We start from the raw sequence: 26,357 nt of genomic DNA, 5'->3' as shown, positions 1-26,357 counted from the left end.
TGCACGTTACGGCAACATTGCCCGTTTTAGGAACGCCCGAAAAGATGCGCGGGGCTATTGCGATAGATGTCGCGAAATTTGTTGCAATACGCTTGAGTTGTAAAACTTTCGTTTCATGTGTTTGAACTCTACACCTTGTCACGGTCGTCCGCTTTGATCCTTTGTTAGCTTTATTAGATTTTAGTGAACGGAATCGATGGGAGGACGTGGGTGTATTGAAGTTACAAATTTTAGTAGGATTATTATAGGGGAGACGAAAATTCTAGGACTCGAGTGCATTATCACGATAGATTCTATGACTTTTATAGTAATTATCCGATACTCAAGTTGCACCAACTCAAATCAGTTGGTGCTATTTTTTATGTTTGTACGGCTCATCAAATCATTTGCACCTTGCGACCTCTTCTTAAAATGGTCATCGACAGCAACCTACTCAATGTCGGGCGACAAACCAGTAACACTTGGAGCTCAACTTGAAAGAGAGACAGAGAGAGAGAGTGATGCTCAATGAGGCACTTGGATTTAGACCTGATTTCAAGCCGTTCGAGTTTTCATGATGATCCGAGAGGCAGGACCATATTCAAATCAGGAAATGGCGATATATATCCATCCGTATCTCGCACCGTACAATTGCAGTCCCATGCGCTTACTCGGAGCTCCAAACACGATCCTTTTCTTTACCAAATTCTCAAAACATAAACTAAGCACGTGCAACAGCAAGACTTTGTTAAGCTGACCAATCAGTAGAGCCGCAGCTAGTTCAGCTTGGCGTAGTCAACCGGCGATTGGGGTGTGGTTCTCTATGCAGATATCGCGAGTGTAATTGGAGTGTGGCCACCATATTAAACTCTCAAGAGTCTCGGACTAGCGATTGGGGTGTGGTTCTCTATGCAGATATCGCGAGTGTAATTGTGCGAGAAGGAACGGCCACCATATTAAACTCTCAAGAGTCTCGGACTAACGCGCCATAAGAAAGAAACAATTACATGCATAACTTTCTAAGTTCCAATCGTTTCCAGCAGTTACAATTAAGAGGTGAGAGCATCTAAAGCTACAAGAGTTGCTGTGCAGTGGCAACTGAAGTAAACTATACCAGAAGCCTAAGAATATCGTAAGAACATTGTCCTAACAAGAAGATAATAGTTAAAAAACTAAAGAGAGCTCTCAATTTTACCGGATACAGTAGTGTCCCCTCATGCTCGCTGTGCTAAGATAAAACATAGAAACATCCAGAGCCAAAAAAAAAACTGTAGAAGAAGAAGAGAGAGGGAAAAAGAAGAACCATTTGCTAGCAATTTTTAGAAGTCGTCATCTCATATTACTGCCAGGTTCATCCCTATTCATGTGGGAAAAATCTGGTAAAGTAATAGCTCTTTTTCTTAGTTGGCGTCCCTTTCTTACCAGGTTTTTTGTTCTTTTTGCGCCACCACTTTCTTACCAGGTTCAAGACTGTCAAAGACCAACCGGCAATCGTTAGTGCGAAACAGCATGCTTAGATTTAATAGCAGCAATTCTTCTTTCCTTGCAGTGTCTCCGGACCTATGCAGTGAATGAAAGAGATAGATCGGTTAAGCCCGGATGCCATTCAAACAGTGCACAGCCTACTCAAACGTGCAACACCTGAAAATAAATAAGAACTATGAGACAGCATTGATGCATGTAGGACCTTAGAGCTTAACAAGAATCCAAAGGGAATCCCAATTTGACCCCATCCTAGTCTCCTAGAGGCCCACTTAATGGTGGGAAACAGTACATTTACCAACCAAAAAGGTGATAAAACAGAGCACCAAACATGCCCATAATTTTGTTGTGTCCTGGCTGATAGATGACAATTTCATTTGATAAGGAAATCACTTCATACTCAGTCTGGTAATGATTTCGCATCAAGAATACAGGGTTCATAAACATAGTAACAGCACAAGTAATGAGATGGCCCAGTGTCCAACTTCTACTCAAACCTAAGTTCACGACTACCTCCAAAGAGCCCATTTTACATCCTCTTCAACCTAGAAATTACCATTTGCTCTTTCATGTAAAACAAGGATAAACAACGACTTTGATTGTATACTAAAGAGCAACAATGCCTCATTGTCTAACTTATTCATTCAATTGTTTTTGTGAAGACCACCAGGTAGAATTTCTTTGTGTACCATTTGTGCATATCCTGAGCAACAAAGGGCACGCATGATAGATGCTTTTCACCATTGGGAATGGCTAATTTAGCCCACATGCTCATCCAAAACACATGCCAAAGGATGGCTGCCTTTGATTACCCTCTTGCAAGTTCACACAATGACCAACTCCTAGTTACTATAACCAAATTCAAGGCAATATCAGGGCTGGCTGTTGTGAAGTGGATGCAGTAGCTGCAGATACAGATGATATTGAAGTGATAAATTGCTGATGTCTGGTTTCTAGAAATCTTGACGACACATTATACACAACTTTTGCGATCTTGCTGTCTTTTTAGAATCTCGACTAAATAATTGCATTTTCACGTTCATATTATAGTGTCACTACTTCAAAGAAACTACAAATGCACATGGAAAACAGAGAGAGAGAGAGAGAGAGAGAGAGAGAGAGAGAGAGAGTTGTGAATTAAAAGAAAGATCATTCACTTCTAATTACCTATTTGCCATTCACATATTCAAGAAGGAGACGATCAAGCTCAAAATGCCGGGAAAGAAGTGTCTGCAGCAAAGAAAAAATAGGAGAAAAAAGATGAAAATAGTCCGAACAATGGTACAACTGTGATATAAAACAGATGAGCAATAAATGACCTAAAAGATAAATTGAGCAAGAAAAAGACACCAATCATCATCATAGAGAGCATACACAGGTAATACTAAGCAGTTTGAGCACGGAAATTAACAGTTGCACATAGTTCAAGCATATGGTTAGTCAGCCAAGGTATTATTCACAGAAATTATGTTCGTCATCAGAAATGACATTAGATGGAGAGTATTATTCACGGAAATTATGTTCGTCATCAGAAATAAACAGTTGCAAATTAAATACTAGGAGATAACTAATACAAAATATACCTTAGTAATGGGAGGATAAAAAATTTTGACTCCAAGATCAATATCTGGAAGGCGTGCTATTTCTGTTGCGTTTTCAAATAATATGTATGTGGGAAGCTGGGCCATGTTCCCTACGAGAACAAAGTTTACCCACATAAGCAAAAAAAAAGATCAAATTAAAACCAGCCTACCTTCTCAAGAGAAATAGAATATTGAACTAAAAAATAAAACTACCAAGAGATATTCCAAATTTTTCTGCAACAACAGGAAAGAGTCCAAGATCCACTATCGCAAAGGACAAATTTTTGTTCGAGTATCTGTAATGGAAATCCAAGTAGCAACATTGTAAGAATGTCAATTATGGAAGCCATATAATAATATGACGTAAAAGGCTAATAATAAAGCTCGCAATTGAAACATGGCAGGTCTAGGATTAGATAAGAAACATACGTTATTGAGAGCTCAGCAAAGCATCGACTTGCTCGAATGCACGAAGAGGAACACGAAGAGCGAAACTCTACCTGCCAGCAATAGTTTGGCTCTTCCATTATTATAAGTTAAGTGCAAGTACCAAAAATATTTGCAAAGGTTCAAAAGAATATAAATGAGCCAACAATTGACATATTACTTCTTAAAAGTCTAAGTCCATTACTCAGTGCTACTTCCCAAAATGGGCTGATTCAAGCCAATTTACATCATGAAACGCAAGACATTCAATGTTACATTCAATTATAATCATTCAGCAAAAATGCAGTCTGCTCTTGAGCATCTAAGGAATCTGAGAAAAGGGAAATTCTCAAAAAGCAAATTATGACAATTTTTTGGAACAAACCAGCCAGAATCTTGATGTGCCCCCATCGCTCAGTACTGTTTCTAATTGCAGTGGAGTTAACTTGCTTGCCGTACCTACAGAACAACCAAATGGTAAAGAAGGAATCAGCAAAATCATAATAGAGACAAGTCAGATATATATTTCTAGTGCGCTCCATATCAACAGATAGCCACTTTTGATTGCAGTACAGAGAACTGGGAGGGAACTATAGCACAGGAAAATCAAATATTTCTGGGTAAGGAAAATCAAGCATTCCCATACCTAAGAATTGAGACGCAGGTTGCTGGGTTAATGTAAATATCACTGCAAAAGAGAGCCAGATAAAGACAACATTAAAGGGGCTAACCGCTTCCAACAGTATTTCAATGCATGGTTATTTTATGCAAAATACTGCATCAGAGAAATTAGTGGAATCATCAATGCTTGGGTTGCAAAATAGGTTCGTAGATCATTCAAGGATTCCAGAAACGAAAAGCAGAGTTAACAACTCTGTATGGCGTACCCAGGAATATCAGAATGTACCAGAGAGCCAGGTGGTAATCAATCACTAATGTTACAACAACAAGGAAAACCTGAAAAGTTACATAAATTCCAGAAAAAAGTTAATTATGAGAAATAATAATGAAGACAATGAACGTAACTGGACTGTCACATGAAAACTGACGATGAATGCTCACTAAAATCCAACTTGTTTGTTTTGGGCCTCAAGTTCGAAAATGTTCACTTGGTGTCATAAAGAATAATTGTGTGCAGTTTAACTGTTTCGATCTTCAAGATTAATATAAAGGTATGGCCAGAAAAAAGATATATGGAAACTCACATGCTATAACAAGCTTGCATAAAACGATAAAAGTAAAGAACTTTGCTTTAGCAGCATCAGGAATCAGAAGCAACATCAGGGGTACCTTTGAGAAAAACAAAGAATCAGCTACGAAGGCCTCCCATGTTTCTTCACGCACAAGCTATGCCAGAGAGAAACAGCTAGAATAAAGAGCCAGTCGTAGATTGCAATCTTCAGGGGACTAAACACTAGATCATAACAGCAAAAGTCCAAAAGCTCCTCAATTAGGGCTTAAAAAAACGACACAACTCATTCCACCAATATCTTGAAGTCAGAAGTACCTGTAACCATTTGCCTTTTCTTGATGATATATCAAATCCTAAAGGTGGCTTAAGCTATTAGGTGGATGAAGCGACGGGTTTCATAAAACCCTACTTACACCACAATAAGAAGTTCTGCAGGGCTCGGGCGGAGGCAAGACAGACAGGAACTGGATCAACGACGAAAGTATCTTGCACCCAGAACACCCATAGGGGGGGCTTCGGACAAAGAAGAACATATACCACGTGCAGAATACATAATTGAACTGAATGAAGTATGTTCCAGCTCTAATGCCATGTCTAAGCATCTTCAATCCAAAATCTTTGCCCAATCAGGCGAATGAACCCGCACTCTCTAGCAACAAGCACTCATCATTATCTACCCCGAGCTTTTCATCCCAACAACAGGCAAATGCCACCCAAGTTCCTCCCAGATAATTTCACTCGCATTCCCCCAAAAACCGCATTTTTTTCGCGGTTTCCACTAGAAAGAGAGTCAACAGTCAATCTACACGCTAGGCAAGCAATCATTAAGGCCAAACAAAGAGTAATTTAATTCGAGGCAACGCAACGCCGACGAGAGAATCCCGAAAAAGCGAGAACTCCTCGAGGCAACCCCATACCTTGACAGCAGCCAATGCCAGAAACGCCAGGACCGCCTGGATTTCCTGCACCGTATCGAAAACCTCAAACGCATCAGGTCAAAGCACCGATCGCTGCCGAGCTCAAAAAACGCCGATGACCGTCACCGAAATGCGAGGGGGAGAGAGACGGGGAGAGATCGAGAGGTACTCGGCGAAGGAGGAGGTGAGCGATGTCGGGAGAGAGGACGAGCGCGGCGGAGCAGCGGATCGGGATGTAGGAGAAGAAGGCGAGGAGGTGGAAGAGGTAGTACGGCTCCGCCACCGCCGCGCTCAGCCACTCCATTTCCCCGGCGGTGCGGCGCGTGCCTCGCGTGGCGCTGGAACTGGATCGGTGTCGGTTTCTCTTAGGGCCGGTGGCAATGAAGAAGAAAGGCCAACGACGGTGCCGGCGATCTTCTCTCTCTCCTCCGACCCCTCCCGTGAACAAACTCTTTTAACAGTCCTCCGGTTTAAATTTATCAATTATTTGTTTTAAGTTAATTACCAATAATCATTTGATTATCTTAAAACACCAATTCCTCGTATCTTTGACCAAAAAAATAAAAATTTCTCTCGTATTTCGCTAGTTGTTATTTACATTCTTACTGACCCTTTAATGGAATTAATAACCATCTTGCGTAGTTTACTAAGTTTTCTACAATTAAGTTATCAAGTCGTTTTGAGTTACTCGATCAAATGAAATTCGTTATGCACATGCTTCGTCATTTTGTCCTGTTTATGTTTAGTTCCGCAGTAGGTTATCTGTTTTTGGTTGGGAGATGCTCTAATCCGAGCAAAGGAGAATTCAGAAAATTCTTCACGCAATTGCATAGTGTACGCTTTTCGTTTTACGCAAAAAAGAAAAAAGAAAGAAACGCCCCTAGAAAAATGGATGACAAAAATTGTGAACGAGACAAAAATTATCGTCGCATGTGAGCCCAATCCCACTTGATCTAATGACGGAAACTTATTGGGCCGGCACGAGTCGGGCGTACAAGGATGGGCCCATTCGGCGAATTGGATCATACATTGAAGCCCAAGTATTTCCCACTCTAGTGATAGATTGATTTTTCCTACAATCCGACGTTACTCAAAGATGGATTCTTGGGAGAAGCAAAAAATGTAATAGCTGGTTAGCTTGAAAGGAAGGAGGAGGTGATCTCCATCGATTGAAAAGAGGGTGAGACATTACTTCGAAAACGAGAGATTTCCAATTTCTTTTTGGGGGAAGAAGGATTGCAATTAGCAAATGGGCTTTGGAATGGGAAGCGTGTCGCCAACGTAATAGGCCTTGCTCTTTCCCCTTTGGCAATATCAAATTCCAGTCCGAAGTAATTTTGTTAAAGGCTCCGTTTGTTTCACGGAAAATGAATGATTTGAAAAATATCTTCCTTAAAATAATAACATTTATCTTTTACGAAATGAACAGATGAGAGATACTTTCATCGTTTACAAAAATATTTGAGCGTAAAATATTGCCGATAATAAAAATATTTTTTATCGACTAATTACTTCAAGCGATGGAAACGACCATTTTTAGGGAGGCACATTTGATTGCTCGTTCTTCTCTTATCTGCATCTAATAAACTCGATTTTCGTGCGTGTAGAAAGATCACGACTTTAAGTTCCAAATGAACAATTTGAATTTCTGAATAAGTATCAGGATCGTGGATTCCCATAGAATGGGCTGAACCAAAGGCTCGGATATAAATTTACAATATCTCGCTTGAAAAAAATGCCAATGTAAGTGATTCTTGAGCCATTTGAAAAAATTCAAGACCAGATTTTCGTGATATTGTCATTTCATCTGTGGTAAATGTAGCTTTCTCGATTCTTTCAAAATTTGAGGGTTAAAATTTAAAGTTACATCTAGGCTATGAATAATAACCATTCTATTTTAAAAATCAATTTCTAGCATTTTTATTTTTGTTCCTAGACGAGTTTCTGAGAAAAAAACACGTTTGATAACGACGCAAAATTTCTATTCCCGAAACAAAAATTTGTTTGATAACGGTACAAAATTTTTCCCTCTCGGGTGACCGGCAAGTGGACGATGGGTAGATGGCGGCGGACGCTGGGCCGCGAACGGCGAGTGGCGGATGGCAGGGGGAGGCAGTGCCGAACGACGACGCGACCAGTGCGGAGGACGGCGACTGGAGGTGGCTAGCGTCGAGAAGCAGCAGGAAGCAAGCGACAGCCGGTGGCGAGAGGGGGGGCGGACAGTGGTAGCGAACAGCGGGCTACAGACGGTGGGGGGAGGCGACAACGGACGGCAACACGGCCAATGTGGAGGATGGCGGTTGGAGGTGGCCGATGTCGGGTAGCGGCGGAAAGCAGATGATGGGAGGGGGGCGGCGGCGGGAGGAGGGCGGACAGTGGGGGGAGGTAGCTGCGGAAGGCGACGCAGCGAGTGCGGAGGACGGCGGCTAGAGGTGGCCGGCATCTGGCAACGGTGGGAAGCGGGCGACGAGAGGAGGGCGAGGGTGGGAGGAGGGCGAATGGTGGCAGCGAATGGCGAGCGGCAGACGGTGGGGCGAAGGGGCGGCAGAAGGCGACGGGGCCAGTGCGAAGAACGGCGGCTGGAGGCGGTCGGCGTCAGGTAACGGCAAGAGGCCGGCGACGACCGGTGGCGAGAGGGGGGCGGCGGCAGGAGGAGGGCGGCTAGAGGAGGGTGGGAGATGGTGGGCGGCGAACAGTGGGTGGCGGCCCACAGTGGGCAACGGTGGGAGGAGGGCGGCGGCGGAAGGAGGGTGGCCGGTGGTGGGAGACGGTGGCCGGCCGACGCTAGGGGGGGAGACTGCGAACAGCGAGAGGCGGCGGCCAGCAAGTGGGCAGCGATGGACGGTGGATAGGCGACCGGTTAGTAGCGAGGGCGAGCGATGAGAAGAATTTCTCATTTTTGTTCCAGAAATAGAAAAGTAGAAAATTTTTACTTCTCATTTCTATTCCAAACCTAATTCTGAAATCAAAATTTGTTCTAGAAATCGAAAAATGAAAATGCATTACCAAACGGATTTCTGTTCCAAACTTGTTTCTAGAACAAAAAAATAGAAACAAAATGATTATCATTTGTAGCCCTCGTGATCTATCATCCGATTTGATCAAATTAGATACCTTTGGAAAGAGCTCAGAAGCCTGATTCAATTGTACCATTGAATCGAAATTTTAATGAGGTAGACTTTGGTCAAACCCGAGTGATATATCATTCCAGGCAAAAAAAAAAATACTTAACAAGTGATAACCAACTTTAACCTAGGTAAAAAGGTATAATGACATAAATGATCCCTGAACTTTGATAAAATATGTGATGTGATCCTTGAAATTTTAATTTATTTAATATGGTTCATGAACTTTAGCTCAATGTGCAATGTGGTCCACGAACTTTCAATTTATTCAATGTAATCCCTGAATTTTTGGTATACATTCAACTTAATCCATGAACTATACGAAAATGTTTAATGTTATTTTTCAATTAAACAAATTAAAAGTTCGTAAACCGCATTGCAAATTGGTTAAAGTTTATAGATCACATCAAACAAATTAAAAATTCAATAATCACATTACACATTTAGTTAAAATTTGGGGATCGTTTGTATCGTTTTCCTCGGTAAAAAAGGAGACCAACTCACCATGGAGCTTCGAAGGTGAAACCACTTAAAGCCGGACGTCCACTCCCACGTGACCGGCCACCGGCGGGGACACGCGCCCGCTCCGTCGCCCGTGGGACGCACGTGACCCCGGCACGTGCCCTCGCGCCTTGGAAAAATGAATACGGCCCCTCAGGATGAAAGAGGGGGGGCGGGGGTGGCTTGACGTCAGCATCGCCACGTGGCATTGACCACCGTCGGTTCTGGATTCACGTGGGGTCGCTGACACCGCCCCTCCCTCCTCCAGCTCCGTCACGTGCACTTTGGGGACCCCACCGCCGTACCGCCTCGCCCCTATTTTTTTTTTTAACATTTATCGCAAAAAGAAAAAACAAAGGAACGCCGATAATAAATAAATATCTCGCTTAAAAAAAAAGCGGAATAAATCGAAATTAAAAAAATTATAAAAAGGGGGGTCCTCGTCTCTCCTGGTAGATGAAACCTCCTGGCCAAGCAACGGCCTGGGTGCCCTCTCTTTTTCAGCCTTTCCTTTTAATTCAAGCAAAAAAGTGGGAAAAAAGTAAAAAAAAAAAAAAAGCTGATAAATCGAAGCATGTGAAAATAATAAGAAATGAAAAAAGGTGGCAAAGTATGGAACAAGCAAGGCAATAAATACGAAAGATGATAATATCTTATCCTTTATCGTGACCGGGCTCTAGTACGTAGTTTCAATGTTCATGGGGATCGGTGCTTGTTATGCTCAAGGAATTTACTTTGGAGTATTCACAATCACGAGGTTAAATGCTCTTTTTTTATTGTATTGATTAAAGGGACAAAAACCATCAAAAATTTTAAATTAGGGTTACTGTCGCACATTTATCTCGAACTCTTTTTTAATAACATCGGAAATCTCGAGCTATACCCACTGTGATACGTTTATCCTAAGCTTTTTTCTGGTATGTAAAAAGCCCCAACATTGTACCTATATGACTCATTCACCCTCCGTCAAGGTTCCGTCAGATGATCTTCCAGCCATAACAACGTCGTCTTTATTTCACTTAAGTCACATGGGGCGCCGTGTCACACCGTTTGCTTTCCGGCGTCCGTGTAAGCAGATTTTCAACTGTATTCATTAACGGAGGGTAAATGCGTCACACAGGTACAAGTTTGGGATTTACGGTAATGTGTATCACAATAGGCGTAATTCGTAATTTTCAGTGGCTTCTTCCCTTTATTAAATCGACGGATATCTTTTGATAGCTTGGCTAGACGTTGGAGATTCTAGCATGGGTAAATATGAAAGTTTTCTATCAATGTTATTATTACACCAAAGTCAATATGTTGGTTTATAAAAATGTATGGCATCTCGCCATCGCTTTGCTTCGATACAATATGCACGGGAATCGTGATATCGAAGTTTAAAGCATGCACGTTTCGAGTTGACTCAAATAACTCGGGCATTTGACTCTCTCTCCCTCCTCCTCCTCCTCCTCCTCTCTTTAGTTCGATTTGTAGATCGACCTTTAAAAATCACATGGAGAGCACGACTTTCCCTCTTTCTTCACCAATAGGGCACGAAAAATAAGAGGTCCGAACGCTCGAAAAGGGTTAGCCGAGCAATCGAACGTTTGATTTCGAAAATGTGCAAACAAATTTCATGTTCGAAACACTTTTTCTCCCCGTTCAGAACGTCGTTCTCCAACTCAACAAATGCCAACTCCGTCTCCCCTATAGTAGAGCTTTTTAATCCGATGCATGTGGGCGAACATAAACTTCTCGTGTATATTTGTTGGAATCGGTCAAATGGAAGATTCGGGTACCTCGTACTATTTAAAAACCCATAAACCTCCAAAGAAACGTGCGAGAATTATCATAATTTGCGCACGGAAACTGACCAATGATATCGCGCTACAACACTACAATAATAATAATGCGAACTTGAGAAGTCGTTTTCTTTTTCAATCGCATTTTGATATTCCAATCTTACAAATCGCTCTATCTTATCGAGAAAAACGACATTCCGATTACGTACTTCAGATCCATCTAAGTACTTTATATCATAATAATACGACCGATGTCAACATCACTGCAATATTTGCATTGTTTTTCAGCTAAATTTTTCAATAAAAAAATCACCACGGAAATATTTTCTAAAAATTACGGGAAAATCATTTCAATATCTTCTTTTAGAGCCGGATCTTGGAACCACGTTGCCCCTGCTCCCGAATTTCGAAACAGTAGAATCGCTCCTCGCTCCTCCCCCCCGGTCCGACGTGGCGATGCGGGCAGGAAAAGTGAACACCGAATTGGCAGGCTCCCCCGCAGGGCGAGACACGTGGGCGAGATCCCGGCCGTCCATCTCGACGGTGGGCCGAGCTGTAACCGTCGTGCTGACAAGTGGGGGCCCCGCCCACCCGTAGAATAAAGTGTCGAAACGAACGGGTGCTTAGATTAAATTAACAATAATAATCCCCGGATTTTAACCTTAAAAAAATTGTCCGAAAATCAGAGAAAAATAAGGAAACAATAATAAAAGAAAAATCCGCAAAAATTAGAGCACGGTTCCCGAAATTTTTTTAAAAAAAAAGAAGAAGAAGAAGCAGAGGAATCGGGCTGGAGTGTGGACTTGGACGGTAGCGACAAACCTGCTAGATCGGTTCGCGAGGGAGGAGGAGGGGGGGGTTGAATTTTGAACGTTTTAATTAATTAATTAATTGGGAAATTAATTAATGAGATTTTCGATTTTTAGATTTTAAATTATTGATTTTGATTTGCTCCGCGAAAAATGGGGGGGGATTCGCCATTTTGACCCTGGGCTTCGTGGGGTGGGGGAAAAAGATTAGTTGTTTAAAATTACGGAATTGCCCAGTGGCTGCAAGATTAAGCAATGTGTACTTGATTGCCGGGGGGCCGCATTGGGATCAAATGATTGTGTGCGGGTACGTGCAGTGATTATGGTTGTACAACGGCGTGATCATCAACGTCATCACCCCGTGCACGTGCCCCCGATTTCCCGATATCTACTATACTCGACTCGATCGGTCATTCAATTTGTATACGAGATAATAGAACACAACACGACACAATATAGCCAGAATATACTCATTCATGGGTAGCTCAGTTGGTTAGGGCGTACTTGAAATTGTGTGGTTAGCGACCTATTCCCAGGTTCGATTCTCCACCGAAGACTTGTGATTTAAGTGGGGGGGCAATGGTAGTGGGTTGCTGTGCTAGTCTCCCCCCGAGGAATAGTCGAGGTGCGTGCAAGCTGGCCCGGACACCTCGGTTATCAAAAAATAAAAAATAAAAATAAAAAAAAATATATAGCCAGAATATGTACTTGCCAAAATAAATTAAACCCTTGTTTTGATTTTATTCGATTTTTTACCTGGCTAGCACAAATTGGGTCGTTTCATCACAGATGTGAATCGAAATGGATTGCAAGGGTGATTATGATTCGATAACATGGACCGTCGAACGTAAACACAATTAGAGAGCCCTTTGGGTCGGGCTGAACTTTTAGCATTTCTTTGGTTTACTCAACCGAATTCTTTTTTTTCTTTTTTGGGAAATTATGCTAGGGTTTTTTTTTTATAAGTGCAGAAAAAATGGATTTTATCTCCTCGCTCAATTCAAGTTTGGTTGCAATTCAATGTTATCCGCTCTATCTTCAGCCAGCCATCTGAAAAAAGAGTTAATATATTATTGTCGGAAGAGGGGGCTACATAATTTCGGCAGCAAAATAAATGTCCCGATAAAATAAAAAATAGAAAAAAAAGGCAAAAAAATGTTAAAATTCTCTTTTTGGTAGGTGCTCAACGTATCTCCACCACCTTACTTAGAATGCGAGTGGCCCTATCCAAGAGCAATCACGTTTACACCATCTTTGGTAGATGGTGCCATCTATCTCTCGACATGATGTCGCAAACCATATCCAAAAATCCGTCCCCACGAAAATATGGCAAGTCCAGAGCGAATCTCTCGAGATTCAATACCTTATAAGGCGAAGCCATCTGTGTACCCTTTTACGCGTATATATTCGCGGAATCGGCAGCACGTGATACAATTCTCTATCGCCATTCGCATGGAGAGAAAAAAAAACTTAATCCATAACAATAATAATAATAATCACCCTCGATATATTATTCTACGCGAAAATAAAAATAAAAACGAAAAAAATTAGAAGAAAGTGTCTCCAAGCCAGAGGGGGGAGGACCAAAGGCAAAAAAAAAAAAAAAGGGAGGAGGAGGAGGTCCCCCAAAGCAAAAGGGCATCGATGTAACTGAAAAATTAATTTTCAATTTACCCCCTTTTTTTTTCCTCCATTTCTTTTTGGGGAAAATCGAAAAAAAAAAAGCGAAATTAAAAAAATTCTCTGAGATTTTTTTTCTTTTTTTTTGCGGCTTCTTGATTCCACTCCTTCCCCCCCACCGCACCTTATTTTCCTCACCTTTTGTTTTTTTTCTTGCCCTTTTAACTTTCGTTTTTCTCTCGTCAAAACTCCACCATTTCAGCTGTCCGCCTGTCCCCTTCAAACGCAAATAAAACCTCCCTCTCTCTCTCTCTCTCTCTCTCTCTCCTCAGAACCACAACTTTCTCTCTCTACCTCCTCCTCTCCCTCCCCCTCTCTCTCTCTCCTCGCGAACACTCGCACGCCAGCCACACTGTCTCTCTCTCTATTTCTTGGCATCTGAGTTCGGAGGAGGAGGGGCCATTCCCGAGGATGGAAGCGCCGGAGATCAAAATGGAGGCACCGGAATTCTTCCAGCCCGGCTTCTGCTCCCCGCAATTCGCCCCCGAGAGGCGCCATTCCCTCGACGGCAAGGCCGCCGGCGGCTGCGGCGACCCCTTCACGGTCGACGACCTCCTGGACTTCTCCACCACCGACGACGCCCTCGGCGGGGGCGGCGGCGGCGGATGCGGGGGCGGCGGCGGGGGCGGCTGCGGCGACGGGGCGTTCGATAACGTCACGGGGAGCTCCACCGACTCCAACGTCACCGCCGTGGACAGCTGCAACTCCTCCTTCTCGGGCTACGACCCGAATTTCGCCGACGGCATGGGCGGCAGCTGCCGCGGCTTCGCCGAGGGTCACTTCTCCAGTGACCTGTGCGTTCCGGTAAATTATCATCCCTTCGAAATTACAGCTCACGTTAATTCTCGCGAAAAAAAGATCACCTTTTTTTTATATATTTTAATTCGCTTTATATGATACGTTACTTGTACGTCCTCTGCTAGTGTTCTCGTGCTTTGAATTTTTTTAGTCGATAATATTGAAAAACTGCGGGAGCGTTAATTCAATTCACGTGAAACTTTTCAAGCACCGGGATATAAAAAAGAAAAACTAGGTTAAACGTAATTATTATAAGGAAATAATCTTATTTAAATTGCTTTTGATCAACTCCATTTAGATTGCCAAGGAAAAGGGAATGCTGCAGCTTGAAAAAGGAGCTGAAATGGTGTTCAAAGTTTACGTAAAGAAGGGGCTGTTGAATGTTGAAGAATTTCTTGTTTTTTCTTAGATTATGTGTATCTGCTAGGAGATGAAAAAGAGTGATTTTTATTGATAATGATTATAGTTTTATTGATTTGTGTTCGTTCATTTGTTTTGCAGTATGATGATTTAGCTGAGCTCGAATGGCTCTCAAACTTCGCGGAGGAATCGTTCTCCAGCGAGGACCTCCAGAAGCTCCAGCTGATATCCGGAATGAAAGCCCGGCCGGAGGCGGCCTACGAGACGACCCGTGAGTTCCAGCCCGAGCCCAACCGGGGTGCCCCGACGATATTCCACCCCGACGTGTCGGTGCCGGGCAAGGCCCGGAGCAAGCGCTCGCGGGCCGCCCCGGGCAGCTGGGCCTCGCGCCTGCTCGTGCTCTCCCAGGCCGACCCCTCGCCCGAGGACGAGGTGGCCGCCGTCGGCGGCGGCATTGGCGGCCTCCCGGGAGCCCCGCGGCCCGTCGCCGGCAAGAAGACCGTCCGGGCGGCGCCGAAGAAGAAGCCGCCGCAGCAGGGGGGGCTCGACGGGCCGGACGGGCCCGGCGGGGAGGCTCGGAAGTGCCTGCACTGCCAGACCGACAAGACGCCGCAGTGGCGCACCGGGCCCATGGGCCCGAAGACCCTGTGCAACGCGTGCGGGGTGCGGTACAAGTCGGGCCGCCTCGTGCCCGAGTACCGGCCCGCGGCGAGCCCGACCTTCATGCTCACCAAGCACTCCAACTCGCACCGCAAGGTGCTGGAGCTGCGGCGCCAGAAGGAGCTCCAGAGGGCTCAGCAGCTGCACCAGCAGCAGCAGCAGCAGTTCCTTCAGAACCATCACCACCAGAACATGGTCTTCGACGTATCCAACGGCGAGGATTACTTGATCCACCAACACGTGGGGCCCGACTTCCGGCAGCTGATGTAGCAAGGATAACCTTAGAGCGAGTGTAGTGAAGTGAACGAAACAAGCCGAGTTTGAAGGATTTTTTTCTTTTTTTAAGTTGCTAAGTTCATTTAGTTCCTAACTTTGATTTTTCTCGAATTGCAGAACTTTTTTTTTCTTATTTTTTTTTATAAACTTTTTGGCTTCATGCTCTCGAGGAGTAGCTTTTTGCTAAGCTAGCAATTACTCTGCAAACCCACTTTTTTTTTTCTTTTGATAAATTCAAGTAATTTTTAATTTGAATTTCTTGCTTTTTGTTGTTGGGGACACACGAAGGATTGCGTGTAAAGTGCATTAGATTGCACGAAATCAACACTTTTTCTCTTTTGTTCCACAGGAACGATCACTTGCTGCTGAATTAGGAGCTATAAAGAATCCATGCAAAAAATTTGACATTCTTTTATGTATGCGCAATTATGTCCACATCCCCGGTTAGGTTAAACATGAGCAATTCAAATCGAAGCTAAGGATGTATCTGTTTCGGGGAAAATTTCGTGATGAAAGAAAATGTTTTCCCCTTTTGCAGGTTAAGGCATCCATTTTCCTAACTTTAAGCGTGCATATTTTTCTTTTGATCGTAAATGGTTTTCTGTTGATCAATCATTCTCAGAAAGCCAAACGTGCGAAAGCCCATAAAACTCGAACAAACACGCCCTAATTTGACTTTCCTTACGCGCGCAATGAACTGCATCTTCTTCATTGCATGAACATTCATGTAGATGTATAAGCACCATGAAGAACACGCGCGAACACGAGAAATTTTGTCAACCCATAAGTTAATTACTATATGTCTACATTATTCGTTTTTTCTTGATATATACTTTCATCTTCATTGCTCTTTTGAGTGTGGACTGAACATTGTATGGCCTCCAAGAAGGACAGCACTCGATGTTGTATTGCCCTCTTTGTGGGTATGCATCAATTCAAAGTTGGCTCTCATTTCAGTTCCCCTACAAGAAAGCATAATTAGGGAAGGAGTTATATGCACATTATTCAAATGGGTCCTCAAGCAATTCATAGTCACAATAATAATGAGAAAAATAAAATACAATTTTCTGGGTCAAAAGTTTCATTAATGGCTAAAGGAGCCTACCATAATGAATTTCATTGGTAGTTAATGGATATAGCATCTGATCATTGCTAAAGAGAGGTCAACCCCCCAAATAACGATAAAAAGGAAAAAAGAAGAAGTCGACTCTCTTTTGCCCCTTTGGTTTAGCGCTATGATTGCGCTACTGAAATGGTTGAAGGGAAATTCGTAACGAGAAATCAAAATCGTCGCAGAAAAAATAGGCTATGCTTTTTATTTTATTTTTGAAATTGTATTTATTTATTTATGCATTATATGTGTGCTGTGGTGTTGGAAACGTACGTCGGGAACACCTCGCGGGACATTGCATTATCTCTTTGCCGTAAAGTAGGGGAGGAAACATGCCATGCATTGCAAGCATGGCGCTGTTGGACAACAATGCATGAATTGCAAATGTGTCATGGGCAATTGCTAGGTCTGTTCGGAGCTTGTTGAGAGAATTAATCTTTTCTTTTACACACAGCTATACATTAAATGTGCAATTTTCTCTCGTTTTTTTAAAAATTAAAACGAGTCATTTTTCCCGGACGGGTAACGATGCTATAAATATACACGGAACTGCTTTCACCATAATTGATTTTTCCATGCAATATGTCAAGCTAGATTGTCCGGTCTTTCACAGCATTTTTCTACCCCCAAAAGCCATATTTCATTGGCGAAATCTTCGGGGGAAACGACACCACACGTGGTGTGATTGTCGTACGGCGTCCACGATGATGCCATAGCTCAAGTGAACGTCTAGGGTTCGTGAAATTCCGTGCCTGCTTTTAGGAGCTATATCGAGAGTTCATTAAATTTCGCCACGTTATATATCAGGAATTGAAATCCGAGTTATTCTTTTCAATCCCGTCATCATTCTTAGGCAATAATTTTTTCGGGAAAAATAAAATTAGACTGATATTTTAGGTTGAGTTGTTGTGAGACTTTCGCATTTTCAATCTCTCTCAACCCTTTCCTCTCTAGTAGCGTTGGCGGCCACCACCGATAGAAGAAGGAGGGGGGAGGCGCAGTCACGTGTCTGGGCACCGAGCCATTTACTCAGAAAAGCACGGACGACGCCGTATTCAGCTGCCGGTCACGTTTCGCCCGTCTCCGAGGCACGTGATCACATGAAATGAACGCGCGGACGCGACGCTGACAAGCGCGTGACTGACGCTCGGCCACGTGGGGGCTCGTCGTGGAGTTGCCGGTGGTGCTAATCTTAGGGGGCGTTTGGCAACTTGCTAAATAGTGATAATTTTTGTTCTTTTGTTCTCAGAATCAGTTTGGGAACAGAAATTTAAAATTTTTGTGCCCGAGCACAAATTTGGAAAAAATTATTCCCAGAATCAGTTTTGGAACAGAATCAAGAAGCAAAAAAAAGTAGCTTCTTGATTCTGGAACAATTTGTCCATTTCTGATTCTTCTTGGTTTTCTTCTACCTTTTTTATTTGTTCTTCATCTCCTGCCCGGTCTGCCACCGGCGACCGGCCAAGGCAGGTGAGGGCGGCCCTCGTCGGCCCCGACGACGGCGAGGTTGGCCTCGCCAGATCTAGGCGAGGTCGGCCTCGCCAGCCCTCAGCGACGGCGAGGTTGGCCTTACCCGGCCAAGGTGAAGTCGACCTCGCCATCGCGACCGGCGAGGGCGGCGGCGAGGGCATCGTGGCCCTCGCCGACCATGGCTAAGGAAAAAAATAAAAAAAAGGAAAAAAAAGAAACAAATATTAAAAAATTCAAAATATTATTAATAAAAAGAAATTTTGTGTAGTTACCAAACGCATTTCTGTTCTTTTTCTATCCTAAGAATAGAAATTTTAGGCAGTTACCAAACGCCTTCAAATGCTTAGAAATTGTTCCCGGCCACAGAATAAAAAAGAATCATTTTTTAGCAGAATCAGTTCCCGAGCACAGAATCGTTGCCGTGCACACCCTTAGAAATCTACATGGGATTTAGTGACGGGGTGACCTGCGATAACCGGTGGCGGGGATTCGCCACGGGTGCAAAGAATGTTCAGGAGGGAGAGCGAGCGGTCAGTCGGGTCATCGGCTTGCGGTTTCTGGTGTTCCTCGGTTGGGACGGTTTCCGGTTGGGCTTCGACGCTTCGTTTCTTCCGGAGGGGCGTGGCTCTTTTTGTTCACGTGATCCCCGGCTAGTTCCGCTCTCGGCGCGTGTTGTTTACTTACTGCTCCTCCTGTTAAATTTGCACCCGCAAATGTAATATTGGGGTGAACATGATTTCAGACTTGAACTGAGAACCGGAGAACCGGACCGGTGAAACATATCCAGTTTTAGTTTCTAAGATATGCAGGGTAGGTTTCAGGTTTCAAAAATTGGAGAACCTAGAACGAGTTTTTGTATTTTGCTTGTTCTATATTTTCGCACAATCCTGCAGTAGCGTGTATTCCATAGCATCCGATAATGAGTGCGTAATTTGGAATTGCTAATATTAATTTGTACCGTTAAGACCCCACTTATCTATAGAAATCGTCGTTTTTTTCCTCCTAAAAAAAAAAAACTCACAAGCCCTAACATACACTTTTCTCTCCTCCACAATCTCTTGCCGGCCCCGCCCTAGCCCCCCGGCAGTTGCCGACCTCGGACCGAGGGTGGTGAAGGTTGCTGCCTCGGATATGGTCTAGATTGAGGTTGGGCAACCCAAATCGCAGTGACGAGAGGCACCAGTGGCGGTGGCGGGCAGAGGCGGTAGAGACGGCAAGGGGTGGAGAGAGAGAGACTATGCTGTGAGGTGAGCCTGACTGAGTAGAAGGGTAGAGGAAGAGGGAGGGAGGGGAAAGCGATGGGGGTAGGGTTTTGGGGTAAATGTCTTTTGAGTTTGAAGGAGGAGATGCAAATTAGAAGTTTTTAAGAGTCAAGATGGTTTCGAAAATGTGTGTGCTAACTTTAGGTTTAAGACGGTTTTTGCAATTGTCCTTTTTAAGTTTATTTCCTCGCACTATCTCTGTTGAACTTTACAATGACATAAGTGAAATTTGATTTCCATCATTTCTGCACGCTAACTTCTTTTGGGTAATTGATGCATTTTGATTGTAATCCGACCAATTCTATCGCAAAATGCCAACAAGGCCATTGCACTTGTAGATTTCACATTCGAATCATAACGTCTCTCATTCAGAGTAATCATCTCGAGGGCCGATGCTCGTCCTTATACGGACGACGCCCTACCGATATAATTTACATGCACTCAAAAAGATTAGTCTTGCCCGAAATTCGGGTGTCGATATTTTATAAAAAAAAAAGTTTAATTCATCTAGCATACCGGAAGCCAATCACATTTGTTAATGTGATACTTATACTTCCTTATGTACCAATTTCACTAGTGAAACCTCTTATGACACTTCACAGCATCCCTCTGGTTCCAGTAATATTGTACCACCATGGTCTCCCATCGGGTATCTTTGGATTCCATTTCCACCAGCCTAATCTTATTTATTCATTGATAAATGCAGCAGACAGAGGAAGTTTTCTTTTTTCTTTTTCATTTTCTTGATTATATAATCAAAGGTCGACACTCGACAGTATATGCACGATCCCATGCAACGCTGATCCAGATGCCTCTGTTGCCCTAATTGTTTAACACCTCTCTCTTTGTTCATTTTAAATACTATAAAGTCAGAGACAACCATTTTTCTCTGCAAAAGATCGCATGCACTCGTCATCTTCCCCTTCGGAAATGGCAGGATGAAAAATAGAATGAAATCGCCATGGAATCCGTCAGGGAGAAGGCAGTGGCTGGCTGCAAAGTTTTGAGCAAGATAAAGATGCTGCTGAGATTACTGTGTCATTGCTATGATAATCATATTAAATAAATTGCTCGAGATAATCTATTTCGTACGTTATGATTAAATTAAAAAGATAGTGGCAGAAATAGAAAGGAGGAGAGCAAAGTTTGCGGTGGTCACATGCATGTGGCCATCTTCTTCATCGCTACTTGCAAGCTCCTCGTGGATGAGTCAGTGACTGAGCGAGCCAGAGGATCTGTTTTTTCTTCTTTCTTTTTTCATTTTCTGGTGTGTTTGGTGTCATATTCTCAGAGACACGACCACCATCTTTTAGTTTTGAGAAAATGTTTTTCTGGGTTTGTGAAAAGGGTTGCTTCGTGCATGGACACGGTGGTGAGCTTTGCGTATTTTTCTGGAAAAAAAAAAAGGCGGGCATTTTTCGGATTATGTATAATTACAACTTAAGGGGAGGAATGATGAATAATTTAAAAAATGCTTCCCTTAAAATGAACGCTCGTATCGCTCACTATAATTGGTCGACGAAAGATAAGATGTTTTCGGTATCGACGACAATTTTACGTCCAAATATTTTCGTGGACGGTAAATATATTCTTCAACCATTTATTTTTGTAAGCGACGTGAGCGATCGTTTTTAGGAAAATATTTTTTAAATAATTTATTTTCCGCAAAATAAACGCGCATATGAATGGATTTTCACGAAGTTCATTGCCGTTGAAAAAGATATAAGTCACACATTCGCCGTTGAATGGTTGTAGGTGAGAGGATTCGTTTACAAAACTAATCCCGGACACGCATGTCATTCATCCAAACATTAAACGGCGGTGGACCTAATAACAATCCCGATTATATTATTGTAAAACAAGAGGAAGTTAGTGGGCTTCCATGCATGGCGGACATTCCCACGTTCATTTTTTCTTTCCTTTTTTTTTTAATTTTCGAAAAACTTTTAATGTCCTCCCTTTACTATACCATTCTTTTCAAATACTTTTAATTGATCTATATAAGGCTAAACAATTTATGTTTAAACATTTTAGTGGACGATGAAATTATTTTTCATTCATTTATTTTTGTTTCGTGAATCAAACGGAACCTCAAAATTTTTATTAGTCCCACAATTGCCCAGGCATGGCAATGAATCTCCAAAACAAGTTGTTTCGAATTAAACTCGTGCTTTTCTATATCCAATTTGTATATATCCACCAAACCCCACATCGATGAAAATGCATTTCATTTAACAGGCATGTCACGCGGCGGTGATACGTGGAGAAGCCGGCCAATGAAAACATGTGCTTCAAAATTAAAATGTGGAAATTGGCTAGAATGCATATGGCGCGGATAATATGATCAGTCGGAATTAAGGCGTGGATTTTGATTAATTTTACTAGCTTGTTTATTTTTCTTCTTTGGGTGCAAGGTGGAAATGTCACCAAGAACGATTCCAATGCAATAATAGACTATCATGGTCTTGGACCTTGACCGTGCACGAATGCTATTGAACAAAGCATGAGCTCAAGATCCTAGTGGATGGTGTGTAGATTGTGGGTCAACCAAAGCTTGAACCCACAATACTATAATGCAAAGTAGATAGACTGAAGACAAACCTTTCCCAAAAAGCTTTTGATTTGCTCATTGAATTGAATGCGCGTGAGAGAGAGAGAGAGAGTTGCAGAGTTGCTTAAGGGGGGAGCCTCACTAGTCACATGCGAGTGTATTGTCACTAGGGAGACAAAGATGCAATGGCCAAGGTTGCTTTCGATGGAAAAGGAGACATTATTAGGAGAGTCAGCTCCAAATCAGCCCCACCCCTCTAAACTTTCTCAAGTGCGCTCCACGTTGCTTGTAAGATATTCATCATCCTCACTTGCTTAGCAGTCACAACTGCTGCTTAGCAGAGAGACCTTCTGTATCATTCCCACACGTACCCACCTCTGGATTTTCACTAATATACCCATGAAAATGCAGATGAAGTAGATAACATTTTGCATCACAGAAGTTGAAAATCTCAGCATTTTTTCTATCTGATCATATTCTGACTTAAATCTGCTCAAGCAAAACTGGGTCTGCAAGATGAATTATCCTCTCTGTCAATTCTAAGCTAAAGAAACACGATAACATAGTCTATGCACCCTAAGGAAACCGTGCCACAGCATCGTTTCATCTCATTTTGTCCGAAAAGAAACAGAAAATTGCACAGCCAAGTTACACGGCACCAATTTTAGGTCTGAGCATTGCCAGAATGTCAATTTCATAAATAAAAATGAGAGACACGAGGCAGCGTTTCCATCAGTTAACCGCTTCCTCCTCCTGCTCCCTTATCGAGGCACACTGAGACCTAGCTCTGCAAGTTGGAGTGAATGTGTAAGCAACAGCTCGAATAAATCTTTCAGACTAAGTTTGGACCTCATTGACAACCAAAGGTACGCAGAGAAGATGGTCAATCAAGTAATGAAAATGGATAAATTATCAAGCATCTGTGCCACATATATGTCATTGGTTATTGTAACTCAAGTATGATAAGAACCACTTGCAAAATTAAAGTATTGAGCTCCTTGACCATGACAGGGGAGTGCTCGTAAGACGGTTCCAGTTTAGGTTGGTTTAACTAGCGAGCATTAGTCATGAACCGTTTTCACTACACGGCACGGCCAACTACAGTTACTGCCCATCCACATGCAAGTGGCAGTTTCGACCTGAACTCTCGAGAAAACCTCAGCATGCGCCTAAATTGGAACAAAGCGCCTGAATCAGAATTCTCTAAGGTTCATCCAAGTGCCTTCGGAAAAAGGTTGGTCGGCTGTAAAGAATGCTCAGACAAATTACTCCATACAAAGCTTAGAGAAATCTAAGATTTTCATATCGGATTTTCCATATTTCTAGGCACAATAATGAAATTAAGAGAGATTTAAACAATACTTGTCCACTTTCCACCAGCAATCACATTGACCCAGCTTGGGAAGGGGCTGGAAACAGGCAAAAGTAGAGAGAAATTCACAATTGAGGGTCAAAGGCTGAAAGGTTGCAGATTTAAACAGGTGTTTAGTATTTGGTAAAGATCAGACCAAGAATTTGAACATCTCAACTTGATCAAAATCTGCTAGATCAGTTTTTCCTTCCTTAAAACCTTTGGAAAGCTTGTCCATTTATGCATGAAACTTTGTGACATGGAAGGACAGAACTTCTGGTTCATCCGTCCAACAAAGCACTATGAAGTTCAATCCTGGAACAGTGATTGTCTCAGGATACCCACAGTATCCCCTCAAAAAGGAAAACAAGACGGAAGAAACATTTTACAACATGCTTGAAGGTTTGTCTCTTCCAACAGAAGAAGGAACGACAAGTTTGAAGATTTAAGCAGAGCTATGATTATTCGCTTTCATCACAGAGTTAGCTTTTTTCATCTTATCCCCGCAGAGAAGTCATCTTCCATTCCACTGTTTTTGTTCTTCTTCTTAGGATACCCTAAAATTTATTCCTCATTTCACAGTTCTAATTCAATATTACATACTGGTGTTACTACAAAAGCAAATGAAAACTTGACATATTTATCTTACTGAAGGGGCACGAGTAAGAGTCAATCTGCCGGCATAAAGGTTTTGCCTAAACATGATACTGTTAAAGTGATGTGAAGCACCAACAGATATATCATCCTGTCCATCATGATCAGGGTTGTGTAGAGTCTCAGTTCAGTGACAAGTACTGAATTTTAACGAATGAAAATAAGACGCAAAATCCAGAATTCGTCAACTGGCTCCGCAAAACTTCTTTATAATGCGATTGCTTAAAGAAAGCAAGAAATGCGGGCATATTATGGTTTTCATCATGCAGTTGTCTCGACTAAGAAGATACCAACTTCATATACCAGCTCATTTAGCTATAAAAGGTTTAGCATAGTGTTCACAAAAAATCTACCATAATTGGGCATTAGAAACAGAAACGAACATGTTTAATGCTCTTTTTCATTATTAAGTCTTCTCAATTGTGTACTTCTCCAAAGTCATATACCTCTGCTTATTTTCCGTACTAAGGAAATAAGCATACATACACCTGAGCTCCTTTCTCCTGTCATTCGCAAAATCAAAGGCAAATCACAATTCCCAAATCGTAACGTCTATGAATGGGAGTCACAAGTGGGGGTGTCAATTTATGTTAATTATCATGTTAGTGTCAATAGTTTGGACCATTATCATACATTTGACCGATACGGTGAAAGTTTGACTTTTGCCATCAAGGAAAGGGTTCAAAATCATGTCAAATATTGGTAGTTTTGACTTAATCGTACTGGTTTTCTGTCAAATTTGATTTTAGTTTTTCCAGTGCTCATGTTTAATTAGATAGGGCACTTCTGCTCTGTCAAAAACATCTCCCATAATCAGAAGTACAGCAATGCTTTCTTCCTCAAACACCCAATACTTCTTTCAAAGGGTTCAAACCATTCACCACGTGCTAATGACAAACTAAAAAGGTGCACTCATATCAAAATCAAAGCCAAAACTGGGTAAGAATTACATGCTGCAAATTAGAATACATAACGTAACAATAAAAAATTTGACGGTAAAGCCACAAATCTGCCAAAGGTTAGGCACTTTACAAGCATGTATATATTTGCAAGTTGTCCATCATTGATTCTACCCAGCAAGAGTAAACGCACTTTCTCTGTTTTTTCAGACAAAGTACCCAGTATACGTAATCGTTTAGGATACTCCTTTGACAATAAGTAGAAACCCTCACCCGTATAATGCTTTGGCAATACTCCATGTTCGGTGAAATGCCAATATCCAGTATCAATGAAATTTTACAAAAGGATACCACTCATTCCAGTATCTAATACTAATTTAACACCAGCAATACATGCCTTGCTATTACGCAATCCTCCACACCAAACACAAGAAAGGATAAACATACATGCTAGCACCAAAACCTGGTTCATCTTATTTATAGGTATCCCAAAGAAAGCATAACAGATGCATAAATGCATGAATGCATGCATGTGTTATATATGCATATACACCTATCTAGCCCGACCAAGATATGAAGAGTGACAAGCTTAAACTTAATCTCATTCCAACGAATCTTTCCATCAATATTCATACTTCCAGGAAGTTTCAAGAAGTTACAAAATGGCATTGCATCCAACAAATTCAATTTCAGCGAAAGTAAACATCGCCCATTTAAACAATGAAATTGCATTCTATCGGTGCACTAACAGTGCAAGCGGACAAACCCAAGATAAGACATAAGCAAAAAAAGAAAAGAAATGAGTAGTAATAAAAGGTTGCTTACAGATAACAAACACAAAACATTTGGAGATTTATCAAACTCCTGGGTTCGCACTGCAGAGCATACCCTGACACATCGACCTCGAGCTCCTCGAATCCATGCCGAGGCACGAAGTGAGCCTCGCCGACGAGACCGCCATGTGCAACGGGAGCATCGATTGAAGACAACCCAATTGAGAAAACGACCTGAAAATCAAAACCCAACGATCAAAATCTCAACTTTAGCTACTAAAAGCCATCACCATCGACAAGCCGAAGAAGGGGAACAACTATAATTTGCTCAAAAGTGGACCGTGACCAAAATGATAAGGACCTACCAATCAGACATAAAATTAAAACTACGGAATACGATATTCGCCAGAGCAATTCAGACATCAGAAACCATGGAATACGACTCTCGCGAGAGCAGTTCAGAGACAAGGGAGGAGCAAAATCAGATTTTGGAAGAGATTCAAAGGAGAAGCTTGCCTGGTCGGAGTGAGAGACGAACGAGCAGTGAGGAGAGATGGCGAGCAGGTGGGTTTCAGGGTCGGCTTGCAGACGGTGGACTTGAAGAGGGAGAGAGCCGGCTTCGTCAAAGATCTGCAACGAGAGGCCATTGAAGTGGACGAGAGAGAGAGAGAGCGCGAGGGTCAGAGAGAGAAGAGGAGGAAGAAGAAGGGTTTT

General features: G+C 42.5%; 3 protein-coding genes across 5 annotated transcripts; 1 reads left to right on the top strand and 2 right to left on the bottom strand.

The window, feature by feature from the left end:
• Nucleotides 1-1,128: 1,128 nt before the first annotated feature.
• On the bottom strand, nucleotides 1,129-6,016 carry LOC115671251 (uncharacterized). 2 transcript variants are annotated; one of them, XM_030592760.2, is made up of 11 exons: nucleotides 5,749-6,016; nucleotides 5,580-5,624; nucleotides 4,761-4,817; nucleotides 4,358-4,427; nucleotides 4,117-4,158; nucleotides 3,856-3,929; nucleotides 3,474-3,544; nucleotides 3,258-3,340; nucleotides 3,045-3,154; nucleotides 2,629-2,691; nucleotides 1,129-1,620 (listed from the first exon to the last, which is right to left on the bottom strand). In XM_030592760.2, the coding sequence occupies exons 1-10, from the start codon at nucleotides 5,881-5,883 to the stop codon at nucleotides 2,629-2,631; spliced, it is 750 nt and encodes a 249-aa protein (XP_030448620.1). In that variant the 5' UTR covers nucleotides 5,884-6,016; the 3' UTR covers nucleotides 1,129-1,620. The 2 variants fall into 2 exon arrangements, with proteins under 2 accessions (XP_030448620.1, XP_030448624.1); XM_030592764.2 differs by having other exon boundaries at nucleotides 1,129-1,539.
• Nucleotides 6,017-13,801: 7,785 nt separating this feature from the next.
• LOC115671103 (GATA transcription factor 12-like) lies at nucleotides 13,802-15,859 on the top strand. The gene is made up of 2 exons (XM_056320953.1): nucleotides 13,802-14,282; nucleotides 14,778-15,859. The coding sequence occupies exons 1-2, from the start codon at nucleotides 13,890-13,892 to the stop codon at nucleotides 15,564-15,566; spliced, it is 1,182 nt and encodes a 393-aa protein (XP_056176928.1). The 5' UTR covers nucleotides 13,802-13,889; the 3' UTR covers nucleotides 15,567-15,859.
• A 6,611-nt stretch (nucleotides 15,860-22,470) lies between these two features.
• LOC115670945 (protein NONRESPONDING TO OXYLIPINS 2, mitochondrial) lies at nucleotides 22,471-26,327 on the bottom strand. 2 transcript variants are annotated; one of them, XM_030592354.2, is made up of 3 exons: nucleotides 26,160-26,327; nucleotides 25,696-25,877; nucleotides 22,471-22,753 (listed from the first exon to the last, which is right to left on the bottom strand). In XM_030592354.2, exons 1-2 carry the CDS (start codon nucleotides 26,288-26,290, stop codon nucleotides 25,727-25,729), a joined length of 282 nt encoding a protein of 93 aa, XP_030448214.2. In that variant the 5' UTR covers nucleotides 26,291-26,327; the 3' UTR covers nucleotides 22,471-22,753; nucleotides 25,696-25,726. The 2 variants fall into 2 exon arrangements, with proteins under 2 accessions (XP_030448214.2, XP_030448215.2); XM_030592355.2 differs by having other exon boundaries at nucleotides 25,759-25,877.
• Between the last annotated feature and the right edge of the window lie 30 nt (nucleotides 26,328-26,357).

This window comes from Syzygium oleosum, unplaced genomic scaffold (assembly GCF_021117445.2).
Source record: "Syzygium oleosum isolate NSW1041296 unplaced genomic scaffold, Sole_v2.1 Sole_v2.21, whole genome shotgun sequence".
NCBI classification, from domain to species: domain Eukaryota; kingdom Viridiplantae; phylum Streptophyta; class Magnoliopsida; order Myrtales; family Myrtaceae; genus Syzygium; species Syzygium oleosum.
Note: the sequence above shows the minus strand (reverse complement) of the source record. Positions and strands in the feature narration are given on the sequence as shown.

Coding starts and splice junctions, on each gene's coding strand:
- LOC115670945 (XM_030592354.2), bottom strand. CDS start 26,290: ATGGCCTCTCGTTGCAGATCTTTGACGAAGCCGGCTCTCTCCCTCTTC. Junction 25,878..26,159: donor TCGTCTCTCACTCCGACCAG/GCAAGCTTCTCC, acceptor TTTGATTTTCAG/GTCGTTTTCTCAATTGGGTT.
- LOC115671251 (XM_030592760.2), bottom strand. CDS start 5,883: ATGGAGTGGCTGAGCGCGGCGGTGGCGGAGCCGTACTACCTCTTCCAC. Junction 4,428..4,760: donor ATTCTTTGTTTTTCTCAAAG/GTACCCCTGATG, acceptor GTAACTTTTCAG/GTTTTCCTTGTTGTTGTAAC. Junction 3,155..3,257: donor AAAATTTGGAATATCTCTTG/GTAGTTTTATTT, acceptor TTGTTCTCGTAG/GGAACATGGCCCAGCTTCCC.
- LOC115671103 (XM_056320953.1), top strand. CDS start 13,890: ATGGAAGCGCCGGAGATCAAAATGGAGGCACCGGAATTCTTCCAGCCC. Junction 14,283..14,777: donor CCAGTGACCTGTGCGTTCCG/GTAAATTATCAT, acceptor TTTGTTTTGCAG/TATGATGATTTAGCTGAGCT.